The 23,692-nt window shown below is 37.6% G+C and overlaps 1 protein-coding gene across 2 annotated transcripts in view; it reads right to left on the bottom strand.

The window, feature by feature from the left end:
• Positions 1-225: 225 nt before the first annotated feature.
• LOC109912864 (galactocerebrosidase-like) overlaps positions 226-23,692 on the bottom strand; it is a 58,015-nt gene continuing 34,548 nt past the window's right edge. Inside the window, exons 7-17 of one of the 2 annotated variants that reach the window (XM_048600393.1) lie at positions 22,856-22,986; positions 22,081-22,236; positions 19,483-19,607; positions 16,090-16,217; positions 14,222-14,311; positions 13,589-13,678; positions 12,713-12,857; positions 10,874-11,054; positions 6,936-7,099; positions 2,007-2,083; positions 226-930 (exon numbers count right to left, since the gene is read on the bottom strand). In XM_048600393.1, the coding sequence (XP_048456350.1) occupies positions 787-930; positions 2,007-2,083; positions 6,936-7,099; positions 10,874-11,054; positions 12,713-12,857; positions 13,589-13,678; positions 14,222-14,311; positions 16,090-16,217; positions 19,483-19,607; positions 22,081-22,236; positions 22,856-22,986 (1,431 nt within the window). In that variant the 3' untranslated portion in view covers positions 226-786. The remainder of the gene's footprint in view (positions 931-2,006; positions 2,084-6,935; positions 7,100-10,873; positions 11,055-12,712; positions 12,858-13,588; positions 13,679-14,221; positions 14,312-16,089; positions 16,218-19,482; positions 19,608-22,080; positions 22,237-22,855; positions 22,987-23,692) is intronic. The other variant, XM_048600394.1, reaches the window with a different exon arrangement.

Raw genomic sequence — 23,692 nt, 5'->3', positions numbered from 1 at the left:
CATCAGGTAATAATGGAAAGCACACAGGCTGGGCAAAGCTATAACAGAAATAAAATCTGACGTCAAATTATTTGGTGAAGACAAGTGCAGTACTCAAAAACTCCATCTCTGATAATGATGCAGATCTGTTGGACTTGACATACATTATAACCAGATATAAAAATTAAAAACATGCCAAGTTTTTGAAACTAAAACCAACAACTACAGACAAAGACACTGCAGGAGTTAGATTATGGTATTTTTATTGGTTGAAGGACAAACAGTTTTAAACGTGTGACTTCAATGTTGAGCTTTAGTTGGCAAAGTTTGCATTAGAAAAACAAATTTGGAAATCCAGGAGACGGCCTGATTTAAAAGTGACTTATCAATTTCACCTGCAAACTGGATGCAAGTAGCTAGGCAATACCATCAAGAACCTTAACCATCCATTCATTTTGAAGAAGTTCAATCTCAATATACACTTTAGCAGATATTTGCATTACATATATAACCACTTTTGGTTGAAATGTACAGTTTCAAGTTGAATTCTATTAGTTACAATAGCACTTGCTCTGCATAATTTATCAGTATTGGGTACACTATTGATATTAACGTTTTTAATTCTGAATGTTTAAAAGACAGTGGGGTTTAATTAAATACTCATACATCTTGTTAAATTTAGTTTACTCTCTTCCATATTTAATTGTAGAATAGCACATTATTCATCAAGACACATCAAGGTTACAAATGCAGCAAATAACTATATTAACACAAACTTTAAGATTTGCAGAGATGATTCACAGGTGGTTAACTAGCCTCAACGTGAAAATTATCAAACTGAGCCAGTTCAAAGGAATGTGTTCCAATAGCTGCCCAACCATTCTGCGGTTGAAGTACATGAACATTCTTCCATAGTGGATAGCCATTCAACAGTCCGAATGTTAAATTGTCCTAAGAGAAAATGAAATTAAAAGGTAAATTCTGCCTTAAGAGTTTTCCTCAAAGTAACCTGTGTTATTTAAATAAATATTACAGATATAAAATTGTAATAATTATTTTAAAATGCAAGTCCAGAATTTCTCATATATTGAAATTTAGAAACAGGATAATAAATTTATTTCTGGCAGAACAATTCAAGATTTCTCAATGTTTGTATCCCATTTTCACTGGGATATTACGGCAGCATCTTCAAAACTGCTCAGCAACAGAAAATACTGAATAGCTCTAGAATAAAAGGTTTAAAACTTTGCTCAACCTTTTTGGCTAGTAAAGGAACAATAGGGAAAGACTTTTTCAAATAGTTTACTGTTAAGTTGGAATCAACAATTACTTAATCCTGAAGAAATGTTTCAGGGATGTACTAATAGGAGAAAATGAAGTCATATTTAAAAAAACACTTTTGACCTTCTCTCCCCTTCTGGATGAGTATATGAATAAAAAGGGTTTAGAGAGCAATGATCCAAATAGGACTAGATTAATTTAGGATATCTGGTTGGCATGGACAAGTTAGAGCGAAGTGTCTGCTTCTGTGATCTACATCTCTCTGACTCTATGCAATTTATGAATCGCATAACATTGTATACAAGGTTCAATAACCTAAAAGAATCTTATCGATGATAGCAATGGAACACAAAATTTGCAATGTCAAGCAATTTTCTTAATGAGTATTAAAGTGCCTGCTTAGGAACGTTCAGGCTTTAATGCTCTTCATTTCAAATATAACTTCTAGTACTAAATTCTATTGCTTTTGTTTATAGGCAGAGGAGCAATGAGAATGGCTTCAAGAAGAGTGAAAAATCTAGGATTTAATGTTGCTGAGCAATGATAAATTGTTGGAATGCTAAACATCTGGGGCTGCAAGTACTTTAAGAACTGGAAAAGTAAAAATGTATTCAGTATTTAGCTCATCAACCGAAACTCCGAAGTTTAATTTTCATTTGAAAGACAATTAAAATACAGAATTCTACATCATGTGTCAAAGTTCAGGAAACAGCAAAACAATTTTTTAAAAACTATATTGTACTGACCTGAATGATAAGAGTGAGGGTATGCCATTTTCCTGCACGTGTACCTGACTGGCCCGAAGCTAACACAGTTTTACCAGCTTCAAAATAAAAGAAAAAGTTTGTTAACAGCAGCACAAATGTAGCAATAGCTCAATACCAGCACCAAATCCATTTCCAAATGTTCTAAAACACAAATTTAAAAAAATGTTTCTTAAGATCTCACTTAAGTAATGCTTACAAAGGTTTCTCAGATTGGGATGCAGGTCATTTGAATAAAATAGAGAGAATGCCATTTTCTCTTCATTCAAGGTCAATAATATAAAGCATGCTTTAGATTAGTCAGCAATACTTAAAATAATAGTGACAAAGTTTATCAATAAATTAGAAATACTGTTTCAACACTCCACAAGACAAAATTTATAAGAAACATGAACAGGAGTAGACCATAGGATCATGGCTGATCCGACATTCCTCACGTCCACTTTCCTGTTCTTTCCCCATAACCCTTGATTCCTCTACTGATCAAGAATCTATCTCAGCCTTAAATTTATCTCAAAACTTAAAATTTCAAGTAAGAGAGCTCCTCCAAGAAAGATGAATAACCCCTTACTTTTAAACAGTGATCTCTAATTCTAAATTCTCCCATCCTTACGATATCTTGCCTGCCAATACTGCTGGGGATGTTTCAATCAAGTCAGCTTTTACTCTTCTAAACTCCAGAAAATACAAACTAGCCTGTCCAACCTTTCCTCTTAAGACTAAACTCTCCAAGGTTTTAGTCTAGTAAACCTTCTCTGAACTGCTTCTTATTCATTTATAGCCTTCCTTAAGTAAGGTGGCCAATAAGGTGTGCACAGTACTCCAGGTGTAGTTTCACCAGTGCCCTGTACAAGTGAAGCATAATGACCCTATTCTTATATTTAATTACGCTCGTAACACATCATTCTATTAGCTTTCCTAATTACTTGCTGTACTTGCATAGTAACATTCATGCATGAGGATATGCAGATCTCTCTGCATCTCAGAGTTTTGTGATTTCTCACCATTTAGACAACATTCTTTATTTATTTGCTCATGCCAAAGTGGACAATTTGACATTCTCCCACATTTTAGTTAATTTAACACATTTTTTCTTAACTTTTATTAACGTGTCTTTTTGTAGCCTTGTTATTTGCTCTTCAGAACTATCCTTCCTTTCGTCAGGTTGTCAGCAAATTTGGCAACCATACCTTCTGTCCCAACATTGAAGTAATTTATATAAATTTTAAACAGTTGGTTCCCAGCAATGTGGCACATCACTTGTTGCCATTCTGAAAACAAAAAAAGCACTATTCATTCCTAGCTTCTGTTCCCTGTTAGTTAGCCCACCTTCTATCCAAGCACATGTGCTATTGCCTACACGAACTTTTATTTTTCTCAATAATCTTCCAAGTGGCACTGTATCAAATGCATTCTAGAAATTCAAGTACAATACATCCACTGGTTCTCCTTTACCTGCAGAATGTGTTATCTCTTCATACAGTTCCAAGAAATTGGCTAATCTTCGTGTCCATTTTACAAAACCATGTTGACTTTGCCCAATTACCCTGAACTTATCCAAGTGCTCTGTTTGTAACTTCTTAAATGATAGCTTCTTATATTTTCCCTATGATAGATGTTAACTGCTTCTACTGCTTTCTATCTCCCTCCCTTTTTGAAGAGTTACATTCCTCATCTTCCAATCAAATGGGACCATCCCTGAATCAAGGGAGTTTTGGAAAATTAATTCGTTCCATCAATTATCTCACATAGCCACACCTTTTAAAATCCTGGGATGAAGTTTATCAGGACCCAGGCATTTATCAGCTCATGGATCCAACAGGGCCACTTCTCTGGGGATAGTGATTTTTTTGATACACGAGTCAAAAGTAACTCCCTCCCTAACAGCATTGTTAAAAGTGGAAGCCCACCATTGCCTTCTGAAGGGCAAAAAGGGATGGGAAATAGATGCTGGCCCAGTCAGCAATGCCCACATCGCAGGAATTAAGAAAACAAAACAGCTTCTTCTAGAATGATACCGTAACCTTAAAATTGAAGATCGATTCAGAAGTATTTGTTCAGTTCAACTGCCATTTCCTGGTTTCAATTAATTCTCCAGTCACTCTTTCCACAGGACAAACACTCACATTGTTAACTCTTCTCTTTATATACTTATAGGAAATCTTATCACCTGTTTTATATTTTTGGCTTGCTCTCTCATACTCTAATTTTTCCCTTTATTAAAAATTTTTGGTCATTCTTTGCTTTTCCTTCACACTTCATTCAATCTTTGGAATTGTCACCTCTCTTACTTAGCATAATTACACGATTCTTCCTTTAGTTTGATACTAATTTTAACTTTTCTAGTTAACCATGGATGATGGATCCATACCTTGGACCTTTTCTTACTTATTTATATGTTTTTTGTTCTCAACTATCCCCTAATTATCTAACACTACATTTCTAATGACCTATCCTTTAATCTGTCTTGCCAATTCACTTTAGCAGACTTCCCTTATTTTAAAAAAATATATACTCTTGGACCCACACCTCCCTCCTTCAAACTGAATGTAAAATTCAACCGTAATGTGATGACTGTTACCTAGGGATGCCTTCACCATGAGATATCAATTAATCTTATTTCATTGAACAGTAGAAGGTCTAGCATAACCCGCTCTCTTGCCAACTCAATAACATGCTGCTCTGACAAACTATACTGAAAATAAACTTCTCATCTCGGCTACATTTCCACATTTGACCTTTCCAGTTTACACAAATTAAAATCGCTGACGATTATCACCACGCCTTTCTGACCAGCTCTCATTATTAAATAAAAACCGAAAGAACTGCGGATGCTGTAAATCAGGAACAAAAACAAAGTTGCTGGAAAAACTCAGCAGGTCTGGCAGCATCTGTGAAGGAAAAAACAGAGTTAATGTTTCGGGTCCGGTGACCCTTCCTCAGAAGCTCTCATTATTTCTTCCTATCATATGGCTAGTGTCAGGGGCATGTACACCACTCCAACAAGTGACTTTTTGCTTTTATTATTTATCATTTCTACTCAATCCAAAAATCACAGTCAATTAGAATTGCAGGAATTATTTTTCTCCCTGGACCAAGCAATATGCCTCAATGCCTTGCCATCTGCATTGACTGATAACAGCTATAAAAATATTTAGGAGAGAGTTTACATTGCTGAAGTTTAGTACAATTCATAAAGACAGTAGTGATGAATAATGAACAGTTTCCCCTGGTAACCATGAAATCCTGCAAATTGATCCAAGTTTATTGCTCCTTTATAAATGTTCTTAGACATAATGATCCTTTATCTGTATTTTTGAGAGCCTGTTGTTTTGAGTGACCTGTTTTCACACTAACAGGAAACTTGTGCATTAGTTGAGATGCTATTAGAAAAAGAACTAACTCAATATCTTGTTATATTTTATTGCTCAAATGTTTGATCGTGTACTTAAGATTGCAATTATGATCAGATAATGTCAATAATATAGAAAATGATTTAATTATTGTGGTAGAGTTCATTTCCTGTTCCACACACAATTCTCATTATAATGCAAATCATTTTAAAGTTGATTTTATAAAGGAACTGGATACAAATGTCATTGGTTCATGCAGGAATGAATAATACCATTTCTTCTATCAGGATCTCTTGCCAGCAGTTCCAGTATTCACAATAATCCCTGGAACAGGCATGTTGAGAGATAAATTCAGTTCTGTTGATGAATGTAATCGAGCAGAATTAGCTGCCTTGAATTTAGTAGCTACTATTAAGTAACAGTAAAATGACCGTACACTTTAGATAAAGACACCTTCAAAGCATGAGGGAATTAAAATAAAACAAAAAATAAGCCAGGAAACAACAGTAACCATTGTCTCAAAATATAAAAGGATTAAAAGTAAACAGAAGTGAACTATGCAAACATTAAATTACTGAAAAACTAATCAACATTCACAACATCAACAAACTGTCTGCTTCAGATATGCTGCTGGGTCTGCTTTGCATAGTTAGTATTTTCCAAGTTGTACTTTTGAATTTTTTGGTAGACTGCAACTGGTCTTGAGAGAAAACGTCAGCCAAGATGGCCATGAATAAGTGTTCTGAAATGCAATAGCAAACTAAGTTTTCAAAATATTACATCCTTTCCCTGCTGCTGCAGCCATCTTCTTTTAAAAAAATTCAGAGTACAGCATTCTCATCCTTATGGATTATAGCGATTCAAAAATTGAGGCTGTTGACTGGCTTGCCGAGCTGGCTTGTTTTTGTTTGGATGTTTCATCACCATGCAAGGCGACATCATCAGTGGAGCCTCCCATGAAGCAATGTTATTTTACTCTGCTTGGAATTTATATTGTCTGGTCTGTTACGGTGAGTAGTCATTTCTGGTTTTGATCTGAAAGGGTTTGCATATGGGGTCCAATTCTATATGTTTGTTGATTGAACATTCAGACAACGAAGGCCATCAGTTTAATTGGGACAACGTAACCATAGTAGCCCAAGCCAAACATAGACACGCACAGAAATTCCTAGAGGCATGGTTCTCCACCAATACTTCAATCAACAAACATATAGAATTGGACCCCATATACAAACCCACACAGATCAAAACCGGAAATGACAGTACTCACCATAACGGACTGGACAGTATAAATTCCAAGCAGAGTAGAGTGACATCACTTCATCGGAGGCTCCACTGATGATGTCACCTAGCATGGTGATGAAACGTCTGAATGAGAACAAGTCAGCTCAGCGAGCAAGTTAACAACTGCATCCACAACCCAAACTACAGATCTTTGCCAAAAAATTCAAAAATTAATTAAATCTGTACGAACATATAGGCAATTTTCTTAATGCGGTAATGAGGAGTAAAATTAAGTTCAACTTTACCAGATATTATAATAAGAAAAAGGACTTACGGAGGTCATTTGTAACTTTGTACTTCCCATCAGCAAAGATCCAGTAGAATAAGCCTGCAGCATGTCGAACAACCTGACCTCCTTTGTTTACCCTTCCAGCAATAAATACACCTCCAGTGTTGGCAGTCTCAATGAGTACATCACAAGTTATATTCAGGTTTCTCCTAGTAAAAAAAAGTTCATAAGCAGCATGTCAACTAAAATAAACAAGGTCAGTGATTGCCACAGCCTGCATTCTGCATTAAAAAAATGCACACCTGTTAAGGCTGCAGAGAGGGCACAACCTATTAGATTCTTTGAGTAAATGCCTTGGTATTTTAAAACCATTGATATAATTCTGGCATTACATTAAACACATACAGCTTTTATTGCTACGTACATACATCTTAGAATATCCAGTGTTCTTAGCAATAGCATGTAGCAGAACAACTTTTTAAAAATATTATGACAAAAACGCTGTACATTGTGTAGTAGTTCATTGTGATTATTTATTAGATTCTTTCTCATTACTCACAAAGCAAACATGATTAAAATTGATTACTACTTAGGACTGTTAAATAAGTTGCCTGTTGAATAAGCAGCCATTAGTATAACTTTGCTTATCAACTTCCCTGATGAAAGGCAAAATGTTAAAGAGAGAGAAAATGAAAGGCAATGTTAGTTTCCTGCAAGCACAAGTTGATAAAGTCCCTGAAAAAGATTACTGGGTCAATTCAATTGAAACACTCCTAAGAGGCATACAGAATTTAACAAAGGCTCCTCAGTCAGCAATTTCCATATCTACAACCACTACCATCAAGAAGAACAGCAGCAGATATATGGAAACACCCCCATTTGCAAGTTCCTCTCTCAGCTACTAACTCTCTTGACTTTGACAATAAAAGTTGCAGGAACAGATATAGGCCATTGAATGGCCTATTGGATTGTTCGGCCATTCAACGAGATCATGGCTGATCGGAGAATTCTCAATGCCACATTGTTGTCCTTTCCCAAAACCTTCAACTCCCTTACTGATTAAAAAATCTGTCTGAGTCTTGAATTTCTCAAATGACCCAGCCTCAAAACACATCTGCAGTAAAGAATTTCACTAATTCACTACTATCTGGGATACCTTAAAAAAGAGATTTTTCTACTATTTACTGTGTAGTATGAAATTTCATTTAACAACTATTTACAGCAGTCCTAAACTTTCAAAAATTCTAGCATATAAAATAAAGGAAAGAATTACAAAAGGTAAAAAACAGGAGGTTACGATGCCCAAGACTAGCATCAACAATTCATCTGGCACCAGACACACCCTATTATCAATATGCTGTTTTTGAAATTAAGCTTAGAAAGAATAGTAAACTAAGGATAGGAGGCACCAGAGGAATCCTGCAGGGCCTAAGCCAATTCCATGCTGGAGTAACCACGCTGGGGCCAAGGAAGTTAGAGAAGACACATCTCTGCTGGAAAAACCGAGCAGGGGCCAATACATAGGAAAATCCAGATTCCACTCTGGAGCAGTCATGTCTTAGCTAGGCCAAATCCACACGAGGATTAAGAACACAGTAGACTCAGAGCAGAGGGGAGCTTTTCCCCCAGAGAGCTGTTTTCATCAAGCAAACCTTACCAGACAGATGAAAGACAGAAGGAAGACCAAGGCAAGAGTTCTCTAACACCTCAGTTAGAGAGCAGGATGCTGCCCCCACTGAGACCGTAACATTCCTCGACAACATCTTGTTTGTCCTCTGGTAACAGTGAACCATCCCCAATTGTCATGATTGTAGATTTTCTTTATCTTACTAATGCTTCATGTCTAACTACTTCTTCTTGAACTCAATAAACTATCAGAAAATTGCAATAAATTGTTGATTGCCTAATTGTGATCACACACCACTAAAATCCACATACCTTGCTTGTTACATTTTAATTTCTTGCAGTTAATCCCTGGGATCAAACATTACCTCTTACAACAGTGGGCAACTCTATGTGAAAATCTGAGGTTGGCTTTGCCACCAAAAAATATTCTACTCTGCCCTATCCAGCCCTAAAGTGCTACCTGCTGTGCATGCTGCATAAATAGAACAACGACATGTTCTTCTCTTCTGCCTGTTGTAATTGATATTTAAAGACACCAATTTTTCCTACAGATCTAGTTTGCCATTTAACACACTGAATTTGTCTCGCATACTGCAAATTATACCACTATTTTTATTATCCAACACTAACATAATTAATTATATTACAATCACATGAGATTTATCTGACAGATTATAGCCTCAATTCACAATGCTCATGATAGATCATGTGACGATTTTATACCTGTTTGAAAAAGTGTGGTTGTCATTTGCAACAAATACTGAAAACAGCCAGACAAGAAAATCAACTTTCATGTTGACAGAAGTTATTATGTCAGTAGGACACAAATTTGGACCTACAAATGTTTTGAAATGCAGCTTTACCACTCAAGCTTAATTTTTCTTGCTCACCCCTTTGTTCTCATTCCTTATTAACCACCTTTTTCTATTTATTTCATGCTAATTCATTTTCTCTTCAGCAAATCGTTCCTGGACTTACTCTGATAAATTTGAAAAACGTTTTTTAATTAAAAGTGGGCCCTTAATAGTGTTTTAAAAAAAACCCACCAAATCAATGCTGTCAAGGCAGTAAGCCCTTCTTTAAGATTGTGGTTCCTGAAAATTGTAACTTCAAAAATTAAAAAAAAAACTTGAAATGCTGATTCCCAGAGGAATCAATGTCAAAATAGGAGTCAGGTTCCCTCAAAACGTTTTTTAAATCAGAATAAAAGTACAGTATTATATTCTATTAATTGAAATGCTTCTAAATTGCTAAATTTCTACATTGGCAAATGATCTCACTTGTAATGTTTAAAATTAAATTTTATTAATTTTGGTTCATTTTCCCCTCCCTGCCCTCTGGTATTTGGTCTCCTTACTGAATCATTGTCTTGTGGCCTACCCTATCCTCTGGACCCTTCTAGTTCCTGGCCTTCTGATGTTTGGCTCATCTCTTCTTTGGAACTCCAACATGAAGCCATTCCCCTCCCTGGTCCTCCAAATTGCAGGCACTCCCCCTCACTGGCCCACTGAATGGAGGTCTCTCGACCTTTCTGTTCCTCCAACTTGGGGCCTTTCCTCCTCTCTAGGCCTCAGGACTGGTGGTGAGGAGTCACTAAGTAGAAAGATATATTTAGAAATTGTTTTAAAATTGTATTTATCTTAGAAGTTATTTCATTTACCAAGAGAGAGGATACAGGGAGGCCAAAACATCCTTGCAAGCCAACAGACATTCTCAAAGAAGATATCCTCAGGCACAGACTATGACGTGGCCAGGAATAAGCGATGTCTCAAATAGGCAGCCTACAGCCTGATAAGTAAAGCTTCCTGGTGCAGAACTCGGGCAGCAATGGCTTGGGTTCCACTCTCCCTCAGCATCCAGCATTGGAGAAACTGCAAGTTGAGCATCAGGAGAGACCACAAGTTTGGAACGTCGAGGATGAGGAGAGACTGCATGTCAGAAGGCTAGGCATCAGAAGCAGCCTCAAGTTACAGGGTCTGACAGGGGATTAGGCTGCACTTAAGTGGCACAAGGTGGGTTGGATAAATAACATTAAAATGAATTTTGTGATGCTCAAGAACATTACTATAAAAAAAAACTTACAGGTTTTAAAGCAAAATAACATTAAGCAGGGCAACTTTGAATGAGAACTTACTGTAGATACAGACATAAATACACTCATTTTCTATTGCATTAAAATAAGCCAACTCATCCAAAACATTGCAAGGCTTAAAAACTTTGAAAGGTACTTGGAGTGCAATGAAAAGTTCAAGTGCCAATGAAATTTAGTAAAATCGCCAATCAAAAAATATTGTGCATGCAAAGTAAGTTCTATTTGCAATGTTTAAATACTTTAATTTAACAAAATGAAGCCTTACCATTTGTAGTCACCAATAACACTAATTGTTTGGTCAGCATCATTTCCCCAAGTTATAGGTCGCTGAGTTATGACCTGGCGTAGGGTGAACACATGGTCACCAGGATCTTGATAGTTTATGAAGTACTCAAACACTCCAGTCTGGTCAGCAAAATTAGGTGCTTCACTGAATGGTGGACTCTCTGAATCACAGATAATTTGAACACCAAGATTAAAAATTATTTACCAAACTCCATATTAACATCAAGGACTTCAAAAACCACACTGCAGTCATATGAACTGAAAAATATTATAATTGCTTGAAAGAAGAGGAAATCAAGTACACTGGTCTATGCTCTGTGGCACTTCATAAGTTTAGGACTGTAAATACATCAGATCACTGGTTATATTTAAATCAATTTTGTTAAAGCTTTTCATAATCACCGAATTGCTAAGGCTAGTTCTTGCAGCAGGTCCAGTCTCCTTTGTTGAGCAGAAACAGCAGATGCTACATCGCCACCACCAGCAACAGTAGGAGCAGGAGCAAAACCAGGTCTACAAGGACAGCATTAGCTCTCTTGATATATCTGAATTCCAGTGGCTTAGGAGGTTCAGGCTGTCACTGCAGTTAAGTGCTGACATCTGCAGCCTCCTGGAAAAAGCCCTCCCCCCAACCCCTCAGAGCAGTGAACAAACCTGCACACATTCCCACGAGATGGGCAGGCCTGGCTGGATTTCCTCAGCATTATAGAAAAGACAGCTCTTTAAAGGACAGCTGCAATAGAACCAGTTGCACTTAGCATTCCTCAGAACAGCAACCTCTGTTCCACCCAATGAGGAAGCAACAAGATTCAGTTCAAAATAACAGGCCACCAAAGTGCCTCCCAGACCACATTATAGTACTCCTCTGAACTAAATTTATAGTAGCAAAAGTTCCTCACTAATAAAGTAGGATAATTGACCCTTGAAATAATGCTATTGGATCCCTTCTATAGATGACACATGTTTAGCTGGGAGCGATAAGGACAGGATTACCTTGAAGGGCTTTGCACATAAACTGATTAATCAGAAACACAGGCGGTGGATAACAGGTGACAAGTTACATGGTTGGCTTTGTGATGGCAAAAAAAAAAGTGTGTTGCAGCACTTCTAGATACAAGAAGAAAATAGAGGGGATTAGTGAGGGGCCCAGAATACCTGGGCTCAAGTTCTACCTGCTCCAGAGGTGTATAATAACATCACTGAGCAGGTTGATTATAAAATATAGAGAGCGTTTAGCGCTCTTGTGCTGCTGCAGTGGTAGTGTCCCTACCTCTAAGCCAGAAGGTACGAGTTCAAGTCCTACCTGCCCCAGACAAGCTGTGATATATCTGAACAGGTTTATTAAAAATATCCAGAGTTAACTGGACTAGCATGATCGAGGTTAGTAGCACGTGTCCATTCAACTAGAGAGATCATTGATGTCACAACCTGCACAGTCTGTATCAGTGTCCTTGAACATGGTACACAGAGTAGGCTGCACCAGAATTGTCCAGAGGCAGTGGTCAAGCCATTTTCAGCTCCTTCAGCCTCTGTAGCTCTGGTTTATCAAATTTTGTTCCATGTTCCATGGCAATGAGAATAAGATTTCATGCCACGAACAAACAGCTGTGGAAAAATAAAATACTTACAACTATATCTAAATGGTGAAAGGACAATATTTTTGCGTACTTTCCTTCAAAACTACCAAAATAGGCTGACTCATTACACTGATGATTACAAAATACTTTATGTTATGACCCTTGTAAATTATCTTCCTTTTCCCAAATTGGACACAGACAAGTTTATGAGGCCTTCATTTTTGTTTTAAATGCTCACTTACCAACATTAAAGTTGTCCTTATATACTTTGGGAAATGATGTAGAGGCTGGTGGCTCAGGAAAGCTGCCTCGATTTCCTGTATTGACGGTGCTTATAGTGTACATTTCATCCAACTCCAATTGCAGTGAAAATGATCCATTGACGGGCTGAATTAGAATAATCAATTTAAAATCGAGAACTTGTGCAATTTGCAGCATGCATTACAAAATGGAAGATTTTGTAGGTGTAACTATGTACCTTTACCAGATTCTAGAAATCGGGCTGCTGTCCAACATAAATCACAAAGTCTTTTTGAACAAAAAAGTGTGAAAGAATAAAAATTTACAATGAATTTTTATCCATTTCATACTGTACCCCAAAACAAACTGTGGAACTCTGTTACTGAGCTAATTTTAATGACAAGGAAATCTCTGAACTAACTTGTTAAAGAGAACTGTTTCTCAGTGGTATTTGTCTTCCACTCAGACTTCTGTAGATTGAGTTATGGCTCAACTAGAAATGAGACCAAAAACTCTAAACTTCCAGCAGTTTACCAGCCTATGAAGTCAAAGTACTAATTAATTCTTCCAAAACCTTTCAGGTGTAGGCTACTTGTAGACCCCCAGCATTGGACTTAAATGAAAGATGCTATTGCAATATAGTACCTTAGCAAACTTTCTCAAGCTGATGTGGTATGAGTAAAACTCTAAATGAAAAGGCACCACAGCTAGATATAATTATGTGGCAACAGCAGAGAAGGAAGGAAGAACTTAGTCAAATTCATTTTGTAACTCATGTTGTGTATTGCTAATCTTTTCAGTGTAAAATAGCATGCTAGAAAATCAGAATTTAAAAAAAGTCTCATTTTAGTTGGTCAAGAAAAGCAACAAGAATTTACCTTGATTTCAGACATCTGGTTAAAAAATGTAGATGAATTCTTGACAAAGTCAAATTTTGAATGCCAAACTTTCAAAGCTTTAATATTTTTCTGAAGAAAATTAAACATAGGTCATTAATCATTGCATTTATAGTTGAACAAAGGAAAATAACATATTTAAATCTATAACTAAAGGATAGCTCATAAAGCTGTTACCACAAACCATCTTAAACTAATAAAATTAGCTATTAATATAGCTTAGGTCATTGATTACATCTTAGTCACATATTTAACATTGACACATATAGGCTGTGAAGGAGGGGTTTCGATAAACTTTGAAAAAGAGGACATTGAATCAAAGCATTGTGCTACTCTCCAATTCACATTAGTCATGAGTAAGAAAGTTGCAGAAGTAATGTTCCCTCTAATCTCTGATGTTCTGTGCATGGCAACCAAGGTAATGATGCGGATCGCAGTATTAACTTTCAGAACTGGAACTTGTAACTGTGCACAAATCTTGGAGGTCCATTCAGAAGAAAAAGTGGAGGAAATTATGTTTGTGACTATTATTAATGACAAAATGTGACTACAAAATAATTTCCTCCCTCCATACACAAAACAAACAACATGCACTGATCAACGAATGGTACTTACAAATGATCCTTGTAATTTAAAAGTCACATTTTGCCGACAGACATCGTAAGGTGGTAGTGGTGGCCTGATACATATTGAATGATCATGGGTCTAGGTTTAGAAAAAACAACTTAAAATGATGCTCAATGTTAAAATGTACCATAAATGAAACGATACCCAAAGCAATGATAAAGAGATGCCTGAATTTTTACTGAAATCAAGGAATCTGAATGCATATTTTTGACATGATTTCTATCACAAACCAAGTCACTTAATTACCCAGTGTTAGTAACATGGAAACAAATCAGTCAGTTCCACATATCCATGCTAACGTTTACGTTCTACTGGAGCGTAAGCTTCCCCTTAAAACATCAATGCTAATTGCCTAAACCCTTCTTGTGGTAGAGGTGTTTGGACAAATAAATTTCTATCAAATACCCCAATGATTTTATTAATGGCTGTATTAGATTTATCACTACTTGCTCTAATCTCTCCTGCAATTGGCAACATCTTCATTATTTTCACCTGATTGAACGTTTTAGCAATCATATCTCTGTAAAAGGTCACACTTGCATCTTTTCTTTGCTACAGAAAAGAGTCCCATCCTGTCAACCTTGCCTGAAGGGCATAAATTTTCAGTTCTGATAGCATCCTAATAAATCTCTCTTGTACTTTCTTCAAGACACAAAAATCCATTTTTGGAGACCGGATCTCTGCAGATTTGGCCTAACTAAGATTTTGAACAAATTTAAATCATAATTTCTCTGCTTTTCAATTCAACTCCTCTAGAAGTTACCCTCAGTCCCATGATTACATTTTTTGTGATTTCATTAATCAGCGACTCTATCTCTACATAAGGTGTAGATTTGTAATCACTAACACCCAGATCCCCTTGCTCCTCTACCTCAATTAAGCACTCTTTTTCAGCGAAGAGGGAGTGTCTCTATTCTTCCTAAAGTTCTAAAACCATTAGATATATTAAAATGAGATCATGAAATGAGATCTTGCTTACTAAATGATAAAGTCAGAATCCAATATATCTGTAATTAAAGGGGAAATTATTTTAAAATAGCTCTCTAATAGTAAATTTCATTGTGCAAAATTGCTTCCAATAGCAGGTCCTCTCACATCTTGACACCACTAAACTTAAACTATTTTAAGCTTTCCCATAGATGCCTCAATATCAGCTGCAGGTTGTCTCCTAGTTACCTTTCAGATATTAACATTTTACATACTAGCAGATGGCGGTAATGAGAAATGGTGTCACCATTCTAATTATTTATTCCAAATCAGTTTGAAGCAAGGGCAAATGAAAAAAGAATGTCATTTTGAAGATACCCCAATTAAAAATTATATCTCATATTTACATACCCAGTGGTTTGAAGCGATTGGGTGTTATGGGATGAGAAAAAGTTGAGAGATAAAGTACAAATACTCCATGAATAAGTAAAAAGTATTTTGATACAAACAGCTTTGAACTTATATCCTACCCTTAAGTTGTAATCTAAAAGAAAGTTAAAAGTAAATACTTTTGGAAGACATAGTACTTATTCATGCCAATCTAATGCATCTAACTCATAGGCTTTGTAACACTGGGCAGCCACACATTAGTTAATGAGCAGTTTCATAGAATCAGAAATGTTTTCGTTCCAGATGCTGTGCAGCAACCATCAGCTGCTACTGGGTTTTGAAATGGCTCAATAAATTCAGCAGCATTGCTTTGTCAATTCTGTGCTCAGGAAAATAACCAGAAAGAGGAAAAAAAAATGTGGTGTGAAAGAAATGGCCAAATATGATGACAGAGCAATGAACAGGTAAAGATTCATACAAGAATACACAGTCTGGGGCTAGGAAACAGCGTAGTATGTAACATGAAGAAATGTAGATACCATTGTTTCTATGATAATGGTGATATTTCCCTTCCCATCAGTAAGGGCCACATAACTGCCACCCTTCTGCAAGTGACCAACAGTCTTCAGGTAGTGCCATCCTGGCTGAGTGAACTGTGTGGTGTGTGCTGCAAAAGATAAAAATTAATTCAGATAGCACTTCACACATTCAGCATCTTTCTTTCAAGCAAACCAGGAAACTTAGAGCAATCGTGCTCAATTCTGACAAGATAATGAGTCACTTTAAAATGCAGCGCCTTTTATCTATGCATTGTCAAAAGTAGTTGTTTCTTTCTATTTCTAAAATATGTTAACAAATAATGCACTAGACTGAACACCTGACATGTCGATGGAGGTTCATGACAACAATGGAAGAGTAGATGTGACTAAGCTCTCTGTTAGACTTTTGTTCTGAGGCATCAGATTTTCAGTATAAATGACTTGGCTTAAGGGAGAACCACTTTTCCAAACTGGCTGATAACACCAAGTGAAGTGGGATGGTAAACAGCACAGGTGGGAGTACAAAATTACAAAGCGAGATTGATAGATTAAATTGGTGGGCATATCTGTGGCAGGCAAAGTTCAGAGATGTATCAGGTCATCTACTGTGTATGCAAAAGAGAGGGTAGTTCCTTAAATGGTGAGCACTTAGAACCATGGAAAAGCAGAAAAGATTTACTGGACCAATTACAGAAATCAACGAAAACTAGTCCACAGGATACCAAAAGATTACAAGAGGCGAATGAAATGTTAGCCTTCAAACTAAAGAAACTGAAATTACGTAGCAGTGAAAGTGAAGTTGCAATCATATGAAGCTCTTACATAGCCCAGTATAGAGTGCTGCACTCTGATCTGGGCACCACATTTCAGGAAGGGTATAATAGCCTTGGAGGTGTGCAGTGCAAATCTTCAGCATCATACTGGCGACAAAACGGAAATTATGAGAACAGATTGCACAGACTAGATACTCATTGTCTGGAGGATAGACGCTTAAGAAATGACGGAATTGAAATGTTTATGATGATTAATGGAGCTGAGGAACAAGGTTGACAAGATTAACCCCTAGCTGATGCAGTGTGTAGGAAGGTATCTGAAAGTATGCTGGGGTAGTTGTCACTTAAGAGGAGGCAGTGACGTATTGCTTGATGGGCAATTCGGAGATAGGCAAAGGTGGTACTGGAAGCTGTGGGCTTGGGCTTATTTAAATAAGAGTCAAGCAGGAGAGTAAGAATGCTGAGGAATACTCAAGGGTTGGGGATATAGATTTGCGAAGGCAGAGGACAGAATCATGGAAGTGGTATAACACAGAGGGGCACCATTTGGTCCATTTGTGTTGGTGTTGGTTTGCCAAGTGAGCAAGTAGCTGAGTGCCATTCTACTCCTTTTGCTATTTCACCATTCATATTCCTCCTTTTGAGATCGTAATCCAATTCCTCTTGAATGCCTTGATTGAGCCTGCCTCGATTGAGCCTGCCTCTACCTCTCTCTCAGGCAGCACATTCCAGATTTTAAACCACATTTTAATCATGTTTCCCAAAATGTCAACTTTCCTACTCCTTTGATGCTGCCTGGCCTGCTGTGTTCCTCTAGCTCCATATGGTGGTGTCTTTAACATCACCTTACTCTTGCGCTTGATGCCCCCATTAATAAACCTCAAGATAAAATATGATTTATTAACTTTGTTTCCGACCTTGGCAAGTTTGACAGGCATCAAATTGTCCTGTCCCCTTCAACGGCTTATATTCTGACACCTAGGTCTCTGTTCATTTATATTTTTAAATTTGTTCACAGAATGTGGACGTCGCTGATATAGGAGGTTGGTGTCTTTGTGGAGCATGTTGCCCATTTCAAATGCAAATTAATTATATCCTGTCTTTTGTCTAGTTCTGATTGGAGTCTCATCCTGAAACATTATCTTTACTTCTTTTCAGATATTGATAAGGCTGTTTTTCCTTTTTATGTTTTTCACTTGTGAATCAGGTACATCTTAGACTAATATTTCTATACAACTGAAACATTTGCACGAAAAACATTCACACTGTAAATTCAGGCAGGTTAGCAGCCTATGCTCATTTTGAACCTATTCTTTCTCTCACAAAGTTAGGGTAATGTACATATATATTTTCAGAATATTTAGTACTACTAGTTTATGGCATTGACACATTTGAGTGTAAGTCAGGTAACTATGAGGAAGAAATATGTTCATTATGTTAGATGATGATGATTAGATAGAGGCTTGTGCGGAGAACGGACAATTGCATGGACGTGTTGGGCCACATGGCTCATTTCTTTGCTGCAACTACTACAGTTGATGACTTGATATGGCTAATGCTTGGCATTTACTAGATCACCTACCCTCTGATGGCATTATTTGCTATACTGAGGCACATGCTTAATTGCTCCAATATTACTGCACCACCATTGTGCCACGAGTAACTCTGTGAGCTATGTCAGTCTTTATGTAATGTTAGTTCTCTTGAGCTTTGGTGACAAAACTCTACCATAATTTATCTACTATAATGATCATAAGCATCAAAAATCTGGAGAAATGCAGTTCTTAACACCAACAGGGCAACTTTCCCAGAACCAAAACGGCTTTCTAAATTGAGTAACACACATTAATGATAAAGCATGTTCACCCAGTTAATAATCACCATCTAATGCCTTCAACAATAACAAAGTAACACAAAATTAATATGTATTTTGAATATTTCATGAAAAAGCAAAAGAATTAAAGACTTGGATAGTCATAGAATCCCTACAGCGTGGAAGCAGGCCATTCGGCCCATTAAGTCCACACCGACCCTCTGAACAGCAGTCCATCCAGACCCGCCCCCTACCCTATCCCTGCATTTTCCACCCGAGACACCATAGGCAATTTAGCATTGCCAATCCACCTAACCTGCACATCTTTGGACTGTGGGAGGAAACCGGAGGAAACCCATGCAGACATGGGGAGAGTGTGCAAACTCCACACAGTCGCCTGAGGGTGGAATCGAACCCTGTCTCTGGTGCTGTGAGGCAGCAGTGCTAACCACTGTGCCATCCAGTGTGTTTTTTTTTTCTCCTTTTTGTTTTACCTAAAAAACAATCAGAGCCATTAAAACTGAGTTTTAATGCTACTCAGTCTCTGTGTAATGCTAATTGATGCAAGGGCAAAAAGTCAATTACCTGGATAACTGGATTTTTTTTTTTAAAAACAAATAAGTATATTACTACAGAGAGAAGACAGTGTTTGGTACTGCGGAAATTGCTCCTAGGGAGAGCCAGCACAAAGACTGGATGGCCTCTATCTGTGCTGCAACAATTCTGTGGTTCAGTAATTAGGTGAAATATACAGGATGTTTTAATTTTTGGACGATAAAGTTTGAATCTTAATGAATATTTGTTTACCTGTAATCCAAAGGGGTGACTGCACGTCATAATGCCCACTCCACGGTTCATCTGCAGTCATCAGTCCATCCTGGCCAAATGGTAAATCTTTATAATAACTTGCCACTAAGTTCCATGCGATTGTACTAGCAGAAGAAAAGCAATGCATTGGAAACTGAATTTACAACAATCAGATTCAAATTTAGGATAGGCCATTCAGCCTGATGAACCTACACGGTCATTCATTACGATCATGGCTGATCAAGAACTTCAATGCTTTTATCCGCACTATCCCCCCTTATTTTTAAATTGTGCCTCACGGTTCTCGACTCCCCAAACAGGTGTAACATCTTATGTGTAGGTTTCAATGAGGTCACCTCTCATTCTTCCAAACTGCAGAGCACGTAGGTCCAGTTGCCCAATCTCTCTTCATTGGTCAGTCCTAGGAAAAGGTCTGGTGAACCTTCATTTATGGCACAGAGTCATGCAGCACAGAAACAGACTCCTCGGCCCAACTTGTCGGTCTCCTAAACTTAACTCCCCATTTGCCTGCATTTGGGCCATCTTCCTCAATCTTTCCTATCCATGTACCTGTCCAAATGTCTTTTAAAATGTTGTAATTGTCCTTGCCTCTACCAAATGGTCTGGCAGCACATTCCATATATGCACCACCCTCCATCTGAAAAAGTTGCCTCTCGGGTCTCTTTCACATCTTTCCCTTCTCACCTTAAACCTATGCCCTCTAGTTTTGAACTCCCCTAACCTGGGGAAATGACCTTGGCTATTCATCTTATCTATGCCCCTCGTGATTTTATAGACCTCTAAGGTCATCCCTCAGCCTCTGGTGCTTCACAGATAAAAGTCTCAGCCTATATAGCCTCTGCTTATAACTTAAACCCTCCAGTCTCTAACATCCTTGTAAATCTTTTTTGCACCTTTCTCAGTTTAATAACATCCTTCTTATAGCAGGGGGACCAGAAATTATATGCAGTGCTCCAAATGTGGCCTTACCAATATACAGCTGTAACATGATGTCCAAACTCTTGTACTTAAAGCTCTGACCGATGAAGGCAAGTGTGCCAAATGCCTCCTTAAACACCCTGTCTATCTGTGACACCACTTTCAAACTGCACCTCTAGATCGCTCCGTTTGACAACACTCCCCAGAGCCCCACCATTAACTGTATAAGTTCTGCCCTGGTTGGTCTTACCAAAATGCAACACCTCACATTTATTTAAATTAAAATCCATCTGCCATTCCTTGGCCTACTGGCCCAGTTGATCAAGACCCTGTTATATTGTTAGATAACCATGTTCACTATCTACTATACCACGAATTTTGATGTCATTTGCCAACTTGTTAACCGTGCTTCCTATATTCTCACCCAAATTGTTTATATAAATGACAAACCAACTGGACCCAATTCCGATCCTTGTGGCACACCGCTGATCACAGGCCTCTAGTATGAGCTACAACCCTCCACCACCACCCTCTATCTCCTACTGTTAAGCCAATTTTGTATCTCATTGGCTAGCTCTCCTTGGATTCCACGTGACCTAACCTTACTAACCAGTCTACAACGTGGAACCTTGTCGAAGGCTTTGCCGAAGTCCACAATATCCATTGCTTTGCCATCATCTATTTTCTTGGTCATCTCCTCAAAGTACTCAAATCAAGCCTGAGAGACACTATTTCCCATGCACAAAGCCATGCTGACTGTCCCTAATTAGTCCATGCCTTTCCAAAGGCACGTAGATCTTATCTCTCAGAATCCACTCCAACAACTTACCCACCACCAATGTCAGGCTCACTGGTATGAAGTTCCCTGGCTTTTCCTTGCAGCCTTTATTAAATAATGGCACAAGTAGCCACCTTCCAGTCTTCTGGCATACGGTGGTGGCACTTTAGGTCTGTTCGCTGTACGGTTGGTTTGCAAAGCAGTGCAACGGCAACAGCACGCGTTCAATCCCCAGTGGCTGAGGTTACCATGAAGGACTCTCCTTCTCAACCTCTGCCCTCGCCTGTGTATGGTCGCTCTCAGCTTAAATCACCATCAGCCATCTCTCTCTAATGAGAATAACCTATGGTCTGGTAAGACTACGGCAATTTGACTTTGACTTCTTACACCTCAACCATGACTGTTGAACATACAAATATCTCTGCTTGGGGCCCCATATTTTCTTCCCTACCTTCCTGGGAAACACTTGATCAGGTCCAAGGGATTTATTTACATTTAATATCTTTCCTGAGGCAAGGATACCAAAACTGCACACAGTACTCCAGGTGTAGTCTAATCAAAATTCTATGCAATGGAAGCAATGGAAGATTTTACTGCTCCAGTACTCAAATCCTTTTGCAATAAAGGCCAACATTTCATTAGCTTTCCTACTGGATGTCAGCCTTCAGTAACTTATTGACAATGAGTAAATCTCTTTAGACTCCCTATTTAAGGGCATTGTGGAAGGAGCATCATTCCAAGTAGCACAATAGCTCAAGAGTAAAGTTCATGAATTGCAGCCTTATTGTTATCGTTCACATCCCAAGAATATGCTTGCTTTGGAATACTGCAGAATGATACACAGTCAGATGTTTGTCAACAGAATCCATGTTAATACTTACGAAGTCATATTGCCATTGACAAAATTCTGGTTAAGTATACGAGCCCAGCAACCTCCTCCAACATTATCATTCACAGTACTGTAGTCTTCAGATGACCATAGTTTCTTCCCTGTCTTCCTGGCATTACTGCTTGAAAATGTTCCAGGATAATGGGCTCTAAAAGATATAAAAAGAAATATTCATAATAAACCAAGGAGTTTGTATTTCATTCAAACATTGAAAAAAAATTACACCTAGTTTGACTAAGTAGTTTGGAAAAAAAAGACTGCTTTAAAAAAAACAAACAATTATGGTATGTGCAATGGATATCACGCTCAATCGCATCAACTGTGACTTCAAAAACACAGCTAAACGTTAACAGCAAAGTGTGAAAACTAAGAAAATCTCAATAACTTGGTAATAAACTTCAACAAATAGAATCGATTTTACCATATTAGATTTACCACAATAAAAAGGTCAATAAACGGTGACTTGGACACTTAGGCAAAAACATTGACCTGGACACATACTGTTTTTTTAATTTCTTCCTATTTCAAGTTGTTCACTGACATTTATAACCCCGTCAGGATTTTGTATAGTTGGACTGCTTGACTCTACAGCTGCACAAACGTGGAATACTTCGAATGTCAGATTTCAAACTCCAGTATCAAGACAGGGAACATTCAAATGCAGAGAACCTGAATGTATTTTTTCCTTTCCCAAAGAAGTAGCTCACTAGCATTGTAGACCTAATAATTTTTAATACCTTGTGAGAATGGAGGATATAAATGCCTACCCAATAATGTCGACCACATCATATAGTTCAGTATCTTGAAGCACAGACCAAGATATTGGATCCCAAAGATTATCGCTGGCTATGATTTTCACCTGCTCTAGACCCATTTTGTCCATGGTGTATCTCAGCAGCTTGGCAGAAAAAAACAGAGATAGTCAAAGGAAATGTCAGCATTTTAGCTAGCTAAGCAAAATGCAATTGAAATCAGGAGTGGAGACAAATTTCTAAGACAGAAGTTACAATTAGGAAGTGTCTGTAGATACTGGACTATCAGTTATCCTAACATACCTTTGAAACATTTTGGAGCTTTTAAATTTTTTTTAAAAACAGTATTTTTAAAAATTTCATTATACAGTACCCCTAATGTGTTGCCATACACAACTGGCTTTCATCCTTCTAATTTCAAGCAAAACTAGCAGATCCACAAATGGAACAGTGCAAAGTGCTGAGGACAGGCATGTTCCCATATCACAACATACAGAAATAACCCAATTAAAGGAGGTTGTAAGTTTTAAGTTTGGCCAATATCAAACACAGATCTCAATTTGTTAAGGTGATCTGCAAGTTTGTATGTGATGAACCTATGCCATACAGCAGGGAAAAGAAAAACAGCAACTTATACTCAAAATTGTTCAAGTGAAAAATGTTTAACTAAAGAATAATTCTAAGCGCAGTACTTCTGGCAATCTTTCACTGAAAATTATTTGTAACATTAAAGTGAAAGAATCTGAGGTTGTGTTATATAATATATACTGATCTCAAATCGAACTTTACTATAAAATTATAGACCATTTGTTTTTTTAGGAGCATAAGTTGGTAAATCAATGCTGCACTACT

Source organism: Rhincodon typus, chromosome 8 (genome assembly GCF_021869965.1).
Source record: "Rhincodon typus isolate 14 chromosome 8, sRhiTyp1.1, whole genome shotgun sequence".
In the NCBI taxonomy this organism is placed as follows: Eukaryota; Metazoa; Chordata; class Chondrichthyes; order Orectolobiformes; family Rhincodontidae; genus Rhincodon; species Rhincodon typus.
Note: the sequence above shows the minus strand (reverse complement) of the source record. Positions and strands in the feature narration are given on the sequence as shown.